At 43.2% G+C, this 14,971-nt stretch overlaps 1 protein-coding gene across 1 annotated transcript in view; it reads left to right on the top strand.

The window, feature by feature from the left end:
- TEK (TEK receptor tyrosine kinase) overlaps nucleotides 1-9,397 on the top strand; it is a 36,533-nt gene extending 27,136 nt beyond the window's left edge. Inside the window, exons 13-23 of the mRNA XM_042829558.1 lie at nucleotides 544-843; nucleotides 1,296-1,453; nucleotides 2,544-2,754; nucleotides 3,671-3,781; nucleotides 4,146-4,336; nucleotides 4,730-4,843; nucleotides 5,509-5,579; nucleotides 6,107-6,147; nucleotides 8,003-8,099; nucleotides 8,339-8,438; nucleotides 8,553-9,397. Of these exons, the coding sequence (XP_042685492.1) occupies nucleotides 544-843; nucleotides 1,296-1,453; nucleotides 2,544-2,754; nucleotides 3,671-3,781; nucleotides 4,146-4,336; nucleotides 4,730-4,843; nucleotides 5,509-5,579; nucleotides 6,107-6,147; nucleotides 8,003-8,099; nucleotides 8,339-8,438; nucleotides 8,553-8,627 (1,469 nt within the window). The 3' untranslated portion in view covers nucleotides 8,628-9,397. The remainder of the gene's footprint in view (nucleotides 1-543; nucleotides 844-1,295; nucleotides 1,454-2,543; nucleotides 2,755-3,670; nucleotides 3,782-4,145; nucleotides 4,337-4,729; nucleotides 4,844-5,508; nucleotides 5,580-6,106; nucleotides 6,148-8,002; nucleotides 8,100-8,338; nucleotides 8,439-8,552) is intronic.
- The last annotated feature ends 5,574 nt before the right edge of the window (nucleotides 9,398-14,971 follow it).

Genomic DNA, 14,971 nt, shown 5'->3' with positions numbered 1-14,971 from the left:
GTACAAAAAGGAAGAAGGAATACAAAAAGGAATACAGAAAAGAAGAAGGAGAAAGGGAAAAGAAATGAAAAACTAAGGAATCCACATCTTCTTAATATCAGTGTGTTTCATTCTTGTACATTCTTGTTCATACTTTTAGCATGTACAGCATTTCTTTCCTCTTTTAATGAAGAGCATATTGAGTTCCATAGTCCAAGCTCCTTTTTAATTCAAACAAACAAACGAACAAAAAAACACTCTGGCATCGTAATTGAGCTGTGTCAATGAGGAAAGAGTCAACATTTAAGGAAGGAAAAGAAGATACAATGCACTTAAATACTCTACAGTCGTATGAAATCCTCTGCTGGAAGTACGGAGTACTGCAACATGGGTGACTGCATGAAGTTTATAAAAGAGTTGCCTTCAGTTGTTATAGCTTGTCAACAAAGTTTATCTTCTGTTTAGCACAACAAAAGCACTGAGCGAAGTGTTTGTCCTAGTGAGAAAAGGTGAAAGAGGTAGAAATTCACTCCAACATTTCTGTGTGTTTGTGTTTGTTCTCAGGAATACCTCCTGCACCATACAACATCAAGTTTTCTAACACCACAGACACATCCTCAGTCATTTCTTGGACAACTGCTGAGGGCCATTCCATCTCCTCCATCATCATCAGCTACAAAATTTACGGCAAGGCTGAGTACAATCACATCGACATTATCATTAAGAACTCCACCATTACTCAGTACCATCTCAAAGGCCTGGAGCCAAACACTGTGTACCAGGTTCAGATTAATGCTCAAAACAACATCGGCTTGAGCAACCCGAACACATCCTTTGAATTGAAGACTCTTCCAGAAATGAAAGGTTGGTAATTCCAGCATGCTGGACATGCACAAAACAGGGCCCGTTAGCTAAAGCAAAGTCATACTGTATCAGTTTCCTTTTTATCTTAATTTGGACACACAACACAGCAACGCTGGCATTTTCTTCTCAGTCCACTGTGGTATTGGTGAGGTGACAACATAAAACATTTCTGTGTAGTCACTAGAGAGTGCCCCACAGCTCATAAATTAATGAAGCTACATTAGATCACTGAATGTGACCTCCGCACCACTCTGCCTGCACTCAGCACAACCTGCAGGTGCTTGTACACCTGAAAATTGGACAATACAATGTCTGTGATGTTGTTAAACAAATTGGTTGTAACTCCATCTTTATACTGTTTATAAGATGGGAGTATTTGCGTATATGTTGTTGCTCATGGCTGTTTCAGGATTAGCTGGAAATGATAAACTCTTTATGTGCTTCCTCTGCAGCTCCATATGAATCAAAAGGAGGTAAAATGCTGCTCATTGCTATCCTTGGCTCTGCAGGGATGACCTGTGTAACAATTCTCCTGGCCTTTCTCATCATGCTGCAGTTGAAGCGAGCCAACTTCCAGCGCAGAATGGCTCAGGCTTTCCAAAATGTAGTGGTGGGTTTCTTGTTTTCCTGAGTCAGTGTGGCTACTTATTTTGGCATCATCTTTTTCCTTGTTTTTTGTTGGGTTGTTGGGGTTTTTTTTTTGCTTACTTTTCTTTAGCATTTTCAAATACAATCTTCTTAGTGACAGAGAGCTAAAGCAAGCTTAATTACACCTGACTTGAAAAAAGATAGACACAGTTTATCCTTTTCATTTCTGTCTCCTTGTAGCCATGTATCACAAACAGCAAGCCAGACAGAATGGAGGAGCTTGTCCTGTTATGAAACTGCAAAATCTTTAACCCTGGATTTTAGCAAGGTTTTTTGAGCTGAGGCAGCACAGGGATTGGACAATGGTAACATCACAGTTCTGGCAGTTCTGAGGAAAATGCTGGAGTTTATGCTCTCTCACTCTCTGTATGCTTGCCCCTCTGTACTCTCTGCATCACTCTGCTTTCCAGCAACATCTCTCCCTTTAGAGGGGAATCCATGAAGGAGAGTGAAGCTGGGCTAAAGAATTCCTTCAAAAAGACCTATGCAGTTATTTTCTAAAAACAGGGAATAAAATAAGGGAGCATATTCAAAAAGATGACCTGTGTCTCCAGGTCTCATGCAATTGCTCGTCTTGAAAATTCTCCAGAAGTGTTTTGTGGGCACAAGTGGCTGAAGTAGAAATGTCTCAAGTATGGAGGTGGTTCATTTCCTCTCTTTTTCCTTTCTCTGCATCCTCTTTCTTCAGTCTTACTGCTGAGCTTGATTACCACAGAATTTAGTCAAATTTGGTAGAGATAAATCCTACTGAGGCTTAGAACTAGTTCTAAGGTCAGTATAACCAAATTATTTTTGTTCATCTCCTTCATCTCCATTGATTATAAAACTGTTCAATGGGCCAAGCTATAATATTTATTACATGTAAGTAGGATCCCGACTACTTTCACGGATCCAGGTACAAGTTCTAGATGCAGTAGTTTTCCACTGCACTCATTTATGTGTTGGCAGGAGATGAATCAGGCTGTGTGTGTGAGTACATGAGTGAGCACGCATGCATTCGGGGATTTCTCCATAAAGAAGAAACCATTGTCGTTTGCTTTATTCTGTTACAGAGGGAAGAGCCAGCTGTACAATTTAACTCAGGTACTCTCACTCTGAGCAGGAAAGCCAAAAACAGCCCAGATCCCACTATTTACCCAGTTCTCGAGTGGAATGACATCAAATTTCAAGATGTGATTGGGGAAGGTAACTTTGGGCAAGTCTTGAAAGCACGAATTAAGAAGGATGGCTTACGCATGGATGCTGCAATTAAAAGGATGAAAGGTAGTAAAGATCAAAGACTCTGAGACTACAGACTTCTCTTGGTTGTTTGCTTCAGAGGTTTCTCTCTCTTCAGAAGTGCTTAGTAGCCTTCTCTTCACACTAAAATAAATATTCAAAATTACTAATGACGTAATGGCTGTTAGTAGACCAGGAACTGTTTCTGCCAAAAACTCCATTTCTGCTCTGGCAAGTTGGCCTACGTTCCTCTTTAAATGTTAATATCATTAACTGTTATGTATTCTGCAATTCATTGGTTAGTATAAACTTCATCTGTGTGTTTATATTCAAAGGAGGAACCAATAAAACACGCATTGGCTACGCAGGAGCACAGAGTTAGCCTTTGGTCACAGCATGTGGTTGTCTTGCTTCCTTTATTCACACACAGATGACCACATCTGTGTATCTATACATAATACACTGTGAGACTAATTTCTTTGTATTCACCAGTCATTACTGCAGTGTTCTGGAGAGAACTACAATACATAGAATACTGCAAGAATGTATGTATTTTCTTACAATTCACTAGATCACTATCTAGGCAAACTGGAAGACATTCTTAAATATGGTGACCACTATAAAAAGAGCCAAGGTCTGCATGCAGGTAGGAACAAGAGCACAAAAGGAAAGATTCATAGGCAACTGACCTCTAAATTCTCAAATGAGGGAAACTAAATGTAATATGTTAAGATGCTTTCATTCTTGGTAGATGGTTGCTACACACATTAGGTTCCCTCCTTTTATTTTTGCCTTTGAAAACTTGTATTCTTGTAAATAAATATTAATGTATCACAGAATTTTCCTCTTTCTGTTAGAGATGAAGCAGTAGTGCCTCATGCAGCCCAGGGTCCTCATAATTAATAATAGTCATAAGTTCAGTTCAAAGGAAAACATAAATGCATGCTGATTTGATTTTCAGAGTATGCTTCAAAAGATGACCACAGAGACTTTGCTGGAGAACTCGAAGTGCTTTGTAAACTTGGTCATCATCCCAACATCATAAATCTTCTAGGAGCATGTGAACATCGGGGTAAGAGACTCCTGAATACACCGATTTAATTGATTTAAAAATCAGTTAAAAAAAAACAATCCAGCACACTACAACTCAAACAGTCCATTAAAAAAAAAAAAAAATCATGAGCAGGCCTTTCTGATCAACATTTCTGTTCAAAAGTCAAATAAACTTGGTTTTGGAGCTACATGCCCACAGTAATCCGTCAGAGATTAGTCAGCAATTGTTTTGAGTTCTCTATGGCACCTAGGAGCTACACTGTTTGATATTTCCCCTCCAATCTGATTTATTTCCTTTTAATATACAGTAATGTAAGTGTCCAAATATTATTGCTGTCCAACTTTTACTGTGTGATAACGCTAACTATCTGAATTTTCACTAGGATATCTTTATCTTGCTATTGAATATGCCCCTCATGGGAATCTGCTGGACTTCCTTCGTAAAAGCAGGGTGCTAGAGACTGACCCAGCATTTGCTATTGCCAACAGCACTGCATCTACACTTTCCTCTCAGCAGCTTCTTCATTTTGCAGCTGATGTTGCAAGGGGGATGGACTACCTGAGCCAGAAACAGGTCAGTCCTAAATGTTCTACCAACTGAAAGCACAGCACTCATTTTTCAGGAACCACTCATCTTAATGAAATCAAAATTTCATTAAAATGAGGTTTTAGTTTTAGCTCCTATAGCACCCGCTGGATGACTATTATTTTGTTGTGCTCATTCAGCCCTGTGAAATACTTTGGCACTAGGAATTGTGAAAGAAGCATTAAAACTCAGAAATGACTTGGAACCTAACTGCTTTAATCTTCAGCTAAAGTGTAAAATGTTCTGGTAGTGCCACATGAAGCTATTTGGTTTAGTTTTCATTTTTACTCCAAATGTTTATTATAAATTTTCAGCATAGCATTGAAATGACAAATGTAAAGCTCACAGATACTGCGGTGACTTCTGATTTCTACATTTTAGTTTATCCATCGAGATTTGGCAGCAAGAAACATCCTGGTTGGAGAAAATTATGTTGCAAAAATAGCTGACTTTGGCTTATCCAGGGGTCAAGAGGTCTATGTCAAGAAAACCATGGTAAGGATCAAGTCTGAGTATAACCTGTTGTTTCCATTTTTTGTTTTCTTGTTTCTTATTTTCTAGTTTCACATCAAGAAAAATGCAAACTCATAATTGCTAGATATCTGATTTGTTTTATACATATATATATATATACACTGATATGCATATTTATATTAACTTTTAATGTACATACATTACTTGTAAATCAAGTCTATACCAGGTTTTTGTTACATTCAATATAGTTGAAAACTATTTCTGTGAATGTGGATTACAGCAAAATGACCAATTTTGTAGACAATCATGAGGTTTAGTCCAATTGCACTACAGACATACAGAGAATCTACTTTCAAGGTATGGATGTGTAGATATCTGAATACAATAATTTTTGTTTTTCCAGAATTTATCTGGCTGGGGCAAATTAGTCTAATTCTACTTAACAAGGCCAGAGTTAACAAGGTGGTAAAAAACAGCACACTGGGATCTGTGAGCTGACAAAATAGCTGTCCAGAGCTAGTGCTTTGAATGATGTGGAAGAAGATGATGCCTAATAAACATAAGCAGGGTGGGGTAAACTAGGTGATCTCTGAAAGTCTCTTCCAATCCAAACTATGCTACAACTCTGTGATTCTGTATTATTGTTTCAACCACCCAAAAACTAACCGCCATGAAATAATTCCCAGGGACGACTTCCAGTGAGATGGATGGCAATTGAGTCATTGAATTACAGTGTTTACACCACTAACAGTGATGTGTAAGTATGTTTTAAGGGGTCCCTTTTAATTAAAGATGTTTTCATATCAAAGAAAGTCTGATAGTGAGGATAGTGACATCTAATCAAAGAATTCATACTGTACCAGCATAAGCAAGCAAATGGCAAGAAAAAAGTAAATCTTGCAGGAAACTGATTAGATTTGGGTTACTAATGGAGGTACATTTCCCACTTGAAATTAAAAGCTGCTAATTCCTCCAGAGATTCAGAGTTTTAGTCAGGCAACCAGAACAGATACACAGCAGAGCAATTTCTATCAGTATTATATGCTGAGAGCTTTTCAGTCTATAAAAGGACTCCGGCTGGTGGACTTACAGGGAATTAACTTCACTGATTCTATGCATTCTGATTCCACAAACTCCGTTGTTTTAGAAAAATTTGTAAGAAAAAAAAAAAAAAAGAACGAATCACACCTCCTTATGTTATCTGCATCTTAGCAAAACCATCTACCAATTTAATATGTGACATCTTGTATTCTGGTGGCACTCAATAGTATTTCTTTGTTGCAGATGGTCATATGGTGTCCTATTATGGGAAATCGTTAGCTTAGGTAAGCATGCAAATTTTGTTCTGCACACATAAACCCACATGGGACGAGCCCACTCCATCCGTTCAGCCTGCTTAAAGCTTCTTGCTCTGCGGCATATTTAATTTTTATTCTGTTTCATTTAATAGAATCACAGATAGCTTCAGTGTGCTTGGAACTACAACTGTCACATTTTCAGCCTGGGTACAGTCAAAATGATCATTGCACTGCAAAACAGAGGCCTAACCTAAACACAAAATTTAGCACATCACATATCTGTAGTCCTAATTCCAAATGCTGTAAGGCTGATGAGCACCTTTTGCTCAGCCTGAGTTTTAAATTCAGATTCTTTTTTTTTGCTTGTTTTTTGCCACAACTCCTATTCCAGCACTGCTGAAGAAAATTTTTGATTATTAGCCAAATTTAGAGTTTTTTTCATGTCTCTATTCATGCTGTGAGTGACACAGCCTCTGACTGTCTGACGCAGACTTTTTCATTTGTCTGCATGTGCCATGTGGTCCGCAGGCCAAGAGGTACAAACTGACAAAGGTGCACATTGCACACTGGGCTAACAACAATTCTGGTCTAATTTATTACCAGATTTCTTTACTAAGTGAATTAATGGGTTTGTTTTAGATATGGATGAGAGTTAGAGTCCCCCACCACATCCTCATCTCCAAATTGGAGGGAAGTGGATTTGATGGGTGGACGACCCGATGGATAAGAAACTGGTTGAAAGGCCGCAGACAGAGGGTGGTGGTCAATGGCTCTATGTCCAGGTGGAGGCCGGTAACAAGTGGTGTCCCCCAAGGGTCTGTCTTGGGACCGGTGCTCTTTAACATCTTTATTAATGACATCGATGAGGGAATTGAGTGCACCCTCAGCAAGTTTGCTGACGACACCAAGCTGAGTGGTGCAGTTGATACGGTGGAAGGAAGGGATGCCATTCAGAGGGACCTCGACAGGCTGGAGGGCTGGGCTCGGGTGAACCTAATGAGGTTCAACACGGCAAAGTGCAAGGTTTTGCATTTGGGCCGGAAGAACCCCAGGCACCCGTACAGGCTGGGAGGAGTGGTCCTTGAGAGCAGCTTGGCAGAGAAGGACCTGGGGGTCCTGATGGACGAGAGACTGAACATGAGCCAGCAGTGCGCTCTGGCAGCTCGAAAGGCAAATGGGATCCTGGGCTCCATCAGGAGAGGGGTGGTCAGCAGGGACAGGGAGGTGATTGTCCCTCTCTACTCGGCTCTTGTGAGGCCCCATCTGGAGTACTGTGTCCAGGTGTGGAGCCCTCAGTACAAGAAAGACATTGAGATTTTGGAAAGGGTCCAGAGGAGGGCGACTAAGATGATCAGGGGGCTGGAGCACCTCCCCTATGAGGACAGGCTGAGGGAGTTGGGCTTGTTCAGCCTGGAGAAGAGAAGGCTGCAGGGTGACCTCATTGCAGCCTATCAATACCTGAAGGGAACCTACACCCACGAGGGGAGTAAACTCTTCAAAAGGGCTGACAACAGCAGGACTAGGGGAAATGGATCGAAGTTGAAGGAGGGAAGATTTAGGTTGGATGTTAGGGGGAAGTTCTATACAAGGAGAGTGGTTAGGCCCTGGAACGGGCTGCCCAGGGAGGTTGTGGATGCCCCGTCCTTGGATGTGTTTAAGGCCAGGTTGGACGGGGTCCTGGGCAACCTGATCTGAATGTGTGTGTTTGGTGGCCCTGCTAGGCAGGGGGGTTGGAACTACATGATCCTTGAGGTCCCTTCCAACCCGGGTGATTCTGTGATTCTGTGATCTGTGATAGACATTGCTTTTCATTTCTGTTACGAAATAATGTTTTCTTTTATAAAAAAGATGCCACTCAGGACAATTTTTGACTCTGCTTCAGGTGGAACACCGTACTGTGGAATGACCTGTGCAGAACTCTATGAAAAACTGCCTCAAGGGTACAGACTGGAAAAGCCTCTCAACTGTGACGATGAAGTGTAAGTTCCCTGAGCAAACAAAACAAGAAGAGTAACACATCTGGTATATGGGAGAACGTCTGAAATAAACTAATAGCAGAACTGTTCAAAAAACATAAAGTTTTTTTTTTTTTTTTTTTTTTTTTGAGTGCAGAAGTGGGCTTCTTTGTAATGGAATGTGTACAGTTTTCCAAAAAACATGAACTCATAGCATTCACCCATGTGTCTAAACCAGCATGTGTTGGTGTTCGATTTTAAAGGTATGACCTAATGAGACAGTGCTGGAGGGAGAAACCTTACGAAAGACCATCATTTGCTCAGATACTGGTGTCACTGAACAGGATGCTGGAAGAAAGAAAGGTAAGAACAAATCCCTAGACAACAATTAGGCCATCAGTAATTTCAGTATCACTTAGGATTACTGAGTAGTGAGTTTGTTTTGTGTCACACTCTTTCTGTTTACTTCCTTTCCAGACTTATGTGAACACCACCCTATATGAGAAGTTCACCTATGCAGGCATTGACTGCTCTGCTGAAGAAGCTGCTTAAGACGGGAGCAAAGCTTCATTCAAAAATGATGTATTAAAGAAAACCAAAACAGCCTGGTGGAGAACAAGATGTGGTGTGCTGTTTAGCTCTAACTGTATACAATACAGTGATGTTTTACTACAGGTATCATCACGTAGTAATCCCTGCCTACACAGGCTGTAGGAGTGTATATACTGCTGAGAGCAGGAATAGACTGGAGTCATAAAATCTGCTGTCAATTATGCAGGGTATTCTTTTTTCTAGTCACATAGACAAAATGTATATGTTACAACTACTGTAGTGCATCACCTGTTGTTTGCCATCTTAAATACATAGCAAGAGTTACTGAGAGCAAAATCAGTATCTTGTAGCAGTATTTCATATACATCTTAATTGTGATTCAAAAGAAAAGCTAAGCTCAGTGTGACAATGGAAACGTGCAAGCAGAGGTCAATCCAGTATTCTCACCAATTAGTTACTATGACTGCTATTTGAACATAAAAGTAAGGTGGTAGGAATTATCTGCTTGGAAAGTCTGCTGACGCTTGAAAGATACAAGGAATAATATTGTTCTTTCATGGTCCAGTTTGACACTGTTTGCCTAACTTCAAAAACTAAGCATATATTTTTAAGTCTTTGATGCTACATGAAGCAACCATCCAGAAACCATCACAGAGCGTAGGACAGAAGAATATACTACGTTATTGGGGATATACATGACTTTTTTTTCTATTTGTATTTCATTTACTAATTTTACTGCACAATTATAAATTGCTACTTGTTATATACAAGCAGGACTTACTTTTCCTTATTTTACCCCTTTTGCAGGTTGCTGTATGACCTCGTAAAATACTTTAGTGAAGGGCTTTGAAACAATGACATCTGCCTGCCAGAAAGATTTGGTCTGTAGGCTAGACAAAAAGAGTATGGTAAGCATTGGCTTACCTGTTAGTGGTTGTATGTTCTGCCTTCCACAGCACATCACACCAGAACACATTTCCTTCATGTTGCATTAAAGGGTCAAAAGGCTTGGTGGAAGATAAACCCCCTTGCATTCCAGCTTGTCCTGATACCTGTTGGGCTGTGAGCAGCTGGGATTACATCCTGAAAGATGCCCAGTTTAGCACTGTAAGTCTGGTTTGCATTCAGTATATGAACTATTAATGCCCAACTCATCTAGTTGCAATCAGATAGGCTCGCATGGCTAGATTAGTGAATAGTGCAGTTTACTGAAGCAACAGAATGGCAATTTGGATTGCCAGTGATATATGCACTGTCTGCAGAGGTGTGGGATGGAAGTGTGCTTTGGTGTATTACAGTGAATAATGAGGAAAGCTCACCCAGGGATGTGTTTTCAACCAAAAAAAAAAAAAAAAATCCAAGAAGAAGGAAAAATTAGTGGCTCAAATAGCTATGCAGTTTATCAGTTCCACTGGACCATTGAGTTCCCATCTCTGTCATCATGGAGCCTCGTGACATTATTTCTAGTCCACTCCACCCTCAGTGCTGCTTCTCCTCCAGTCTGCATTCAGCTCCCCTGGTGCTGCTAACACCTAAGGCTGTAGTCATGTTGCCCAGGGAACCATCAAGGAACAGATTATTTGCACATTCACTGTATTCCACCCTGACAGTTTCCTCAACGCTGTACCTATTTTTAATAGGAGACATCTCAGTGTCACCTACAATAGCTATTCCATAGCCCCAGAGTGTGTCTTTGTTTATCTGTAATCAAGAGCTCAATGCTCCCAACTCCCAACAATTACTATTCCAAATATCTCACATCCTAATACCCTTTGTACATCCTTACTAATCTACACCTGCCTACTTCTACACACAAAATGATGGTATCTTCAGCTCTTTTCTTGCTTTTGATACTTCTGCATCCTTAATCTTCTCCTATCAAATAGAGTTCTCAAGCTCATACTCAAGGTAAGTTTATGCTTGAGAAAAGAAAAAAAGCATTTCAGACAACTGGAGCTGGATGTGACATAGAATGTGCAGGTAACCATCTACAGTTGAGTGTTACCTACAGTTTGAAATTATCAGGAACATAATCAGAAGTAGTAGAGAATTTTAAAAGAAGAAATGCCTGCATGCAACTTCTCCACAGGAAATACTCCCATTAGCAGTGCCAGCATTCCAATCTCACGAACACATTCATGAGATGGCTAGCAGTATCAGAAACAAGTTCAGTTTGGGAAATCAAGTCAGCATGATTTGGATATGGGGAAAAACCTCAGAAGGACCTCAGAAGAAACCTCAAAAGGGGATATGGGGAAGAACCTCAGAAGGTTCCTCAGAAGGAACCTCTCTTGCCAGAGATCTCTTGGGTTTGGATCCGGGCGGGGGGGGGGGGGGGTTCGGTCACCGCGGCCGGGAGACTCTGACCCCTTCAAGGATCTGCCCCAAGACAAGACGGCGCCGGAGGCACCGACCACGCCAGAAACATCAACATCGGAAAAGAAGGAGGAAGAGTCGCCATCATCTCCGACGGCTCCCCCCCGTATCCTCTCCTGTACCCCTCTTTGCGCGGCTTTCGTCAGGGGGAGGATCCTACACGGGGAGGGCAAGGGGCCGAGCGATTGCTGGCCGCGGCTCTGCCCCCGCCACCCGTTCTGCCCTCCCAAACGGCCACGTTCCCGGCTAATCCGGGGAAAGGGACTTGATACTTGAGCCAGCGCAGTATATGTTATGGAAGGAAGAGTGGTCGGCACAGCTCAGGGCCGTAGTCGCTGCAGCAACACGTGACCCACGACACCCAGCAAATGGTAGGGAACTGGGAGAGGTAACTCATCTGACACGGCTGTTAGGGTATGGGGAAGGGATGACTGGGTCCCCTGAGGCCAGTTCAGATGCCTTCACCAGGGACAGCTGTTGGCGGGCAAAGAAAAGCAGCTCTGACAGCCTTCAGAAGGTTCTCCAGGACAGCTGAACCTTCTGCTCCCTGGGCAGAGATAGCCCAGGGTCCATCTGAGTCATTCTCGGATTTTGCCAGTCGATTGATTCGGGCAGTAGAAGGCTCAGATCTGCCAAAGATTGCCCATAATGCAATAATCATGGATTGTCTTAACCAGAAATCACACAAAAAGGATCTTATTCGAGCCGCTCCTGACGACCTCAATCCTCCGGGAGATATCATTAGGTATGTACTGGAGAAACAGAGGACAACGCCCCTCACCAATGAGGGATTAGCAGCAGCGTTAGTAGCGGCGATGGCCATGGGAGAGGATCAAAGTAAGGGACCGTGTTTTAAGTGCGGACAGTTTGGTCACTTCAGAGCCCAGTGCCGAGCCCCTGGGAGACAGAAAGGGGAAGCAGGGCCAGACCAGACCTGCCAAGCCTGCGGGACATCAGGGCACGCCGCGCGCCCATGTCGGAAGTTTGTCTCATTGCCGCAGGGAAACGAGGATGGGAGGGTGCCTTAGGCCCAGGGCCCCTCCCCCGGAACACCAAATGGGCCAGACAATGCGGCTCTGCCTACCCAAGGTCGGGGTCCCGCACGTCAGTGAGCCCCTCGCCCACAGTGGCGTTAACCATGGGAATGGGAGAGCGCCCCTTGGCAGGATCATGCTTACGTGTGCGGGGAGCGTACTTTCTTGCAGGTCCTCTGAGGAAGAGAACACCGTAAATATGCCCTCAGCTATGACTGCTAACATCTCGTCCGCACCTTCGGCATCCCTTTTCACTCCCCCCTCGGCTTCAGCTCCGCATAAACAAGTAAAAGGCGGCGTTAAACTGTCTGCGATTTTATCTTGCAAAACGGCTCAACTGCGGGAAAGTAAGGTCGTTGAAACCCCTCCGCTGTATCCACAACTGCTGCCTCCGTGTAATCCAACTTCACCTGTGGGGGGAGGGAGAGAAGTGAGCTGGGATGGGACACTTGCTGTCTCCTCTCAGGAGGTGGAATGCAGTAACACCCAGGGGGGTGGGAACTGCGGGCAAGGCTCGGGTACGGATTGGTCAAAAGTTAAGGCGGCGGTAGAAGGAAAAACAGCAGAGAGAAAGGGAAGCGATGTAGCTTACAGGTGCTCGGATGACAGTGTCCGGCCGGCACTGTCCACCCTGACTGCGCCTGAAGGTGTAGGTGGCGTCCGGCCGGCGCCCTCTGCTCAGGTTGCACCCGACGGAGAAAGAAATAACGATAGTCTCCGGACCCACTCTCTGCCACAGTGTTCAGACCCATTGACTCGACCCACACATCCTTTTACAAGATTGAGTGTGCATGCAACCAATCAGAAGCCTCTACAACAGTCAGTGCATGATCAAAGGGAGATGGGCACAGTGGGAGCGGTGCGGAGCCCGCAGCTTCCAGCTGTGACTGCAAAGGATAGCGAAAGGAGAGAGGTGAATTCGCATTTGGGAGTTAAGAGAGATGCACTGACAGATTGTAGGAAGATTAGATCTAGCCTGATGAAGGAAGAGCACTAGAGACCTTCCTGATGGTAGAGAATGATAACAGAGACCCAGAAAGGGTACCCCTGGATCCGAAAGGCATCACACACCTGATTGTGCAGAGAAACAGGGATTGAAATCATCCCTCACTTTAAATGCATTAGAAGTCCTGACAGCATCAGGCCTTCTCTTTCCGCATGTAACAAATCTGATGTGCATGGTGCTTAAGCCAGTGCAGTATGCACTGTGGGCATCAGAATGGGTTCCCTTCATGGACAGGTGGCCAGATTGAGGCCTGGAGAACAAGCAATTCCATACGGCTGGTTTGTGAGAGCAATGCTCTCAAGGCTTGAGACATCTGCCTTGATATTGAACAAATGTTTGTCATTTTGGAGGTACACTCCAACAGGTACCTGAGACAATGTTGGTATATATTGGGAAGTTTGTATAAGGACCTTTATAATTTCATACTCACAGATAGTGCCACTAGAGCTACCAGCAATCACTCTAATCTCTCTGTCTATAACTTTACTAGTATTGTAGGATGTGGCTTTAATTATTAAGTGTTGGCGACATTACATCAGTTCTTGCAGGCTAATTACACGGTGATTAAAGATCTGTCACCTGCTCCAAGTGCAATGAACCTCGCTTTGGTAAGGAAGCTTTTGCAACATGATGACCTGCACCAATTGCTGAAATGTGTCAGAGACAATGGACAGAAAACCTTGATCACCGTTCACCATGACACGGAAGAGATACATCATGTCCTAGAGAGAGTAAAGAAGGACGGAGAACACCACTGGTGGGAAGTTCTTTTTGGATGGTCCCCCACAGTGACAGGGATATTTAACTCTGTACTGCATCCAGTGGTAGTTGTGTTAGGTTTAGCATTACTGTGCTTAGTACTGATAGTTATAATATATATTAAGATGTGGCGCTTGCTGAGGCAAGTGTCCCGACTCGATTCAGCATTATCTAAGGATGCACTACATCGCCTCTTGTGAGACTCATCTTAAGGCCAGTAGGCTGCTAGGCTGTTAGGGTAGAACTAACAGGTGCTTTGCGATATAACAGAGCAGGGTTTCACTGAGCATGGGAGAGATGTCGCAGCAGGTGAAGAAGGCGAGGACTCGGGATGTGACGGGATAGGACCTCCCTCTGCTCAGCCGTGTGGGACCTGCATCGTGGTTTGCGCACCATGCTCCATGAACTGTCTGCAGTAACGTTTAAGTAATCAAGGACTGGAATACAACAGGCTTCAGGAAAGATTGCAACTGGGTTCGCATACGCGCTGTAACGGATGTTTAACTCTGTTTATTCTATATTCAGTTATAGTTTATTAGTTCTAATATTAACATGCTTTACGCTTATAGTCATATAGGTATATTGGTATATCACATAGATAAGTATGGTGTATGCTGAGACAAATGACTCATATGGCAAATGCTAAGACGAACGAATCAGCATCGTCTAAGAATGCAGTGTTTAGCTTTAGTTAGAACTCACGCTTAAGATATCAGGATTATTAGGTTATAGTTTTTATATTAATAGGTCATAGGGTTATTAGGGTAGGATTATTTGGCACATTGTGATGTAACGGGGCAACGCTGAACTGAGAGGACAATGGCATGTATGGGTGCAATGCGGGGATTGCGGGGTGTACGCGATGGGGGTCCTCTCAGGTTGTAGTACATTGGCCTGTGCTTAGGGAGGGGGAAATGTAGTCCACTGAATGGGCTGTGGCAGTCACCAGGGTCCACAGGGGCCCATGGCCCTTGGGAAGCCTTGGCAACAAACGTCGTGAAGATAAGAGAGAAGAACAGGTTAGACCAGATAAGGAGGAAACAAGACATGCCACGTGTCCATTGGTCAGAGATAACTGCAGTAGCCCTAAGGCATGGGGAAAGCTTTACGAAGGATGTGCTCCTTGCAACTAACGCCATTTTGCCGCTCACCATATTGGTGTCATGAAA

This window comes from Centrocercus urophasianus, unplaced genomic scaffold, assembly GCF_019232065.1.
Source record: "Centrocercus urophasianus isolate 14NV4802_14NV808 unplaced genomic scaffold, USGS_Curo_1.0 seq_31, whole genome shotgun sequence".
Taxonomy (NCBI): Eukaryota; Metazoa; Chordata; class Aves; order Galliformes; family Phasianidae; genus Centrocercus; species Centrocercus urophasianus.
The sequence above is the reverse complement of the archived record's forward strand: the minus strand, read 5'-3'. Positions and strand labels throughout refer to the sequence as shown.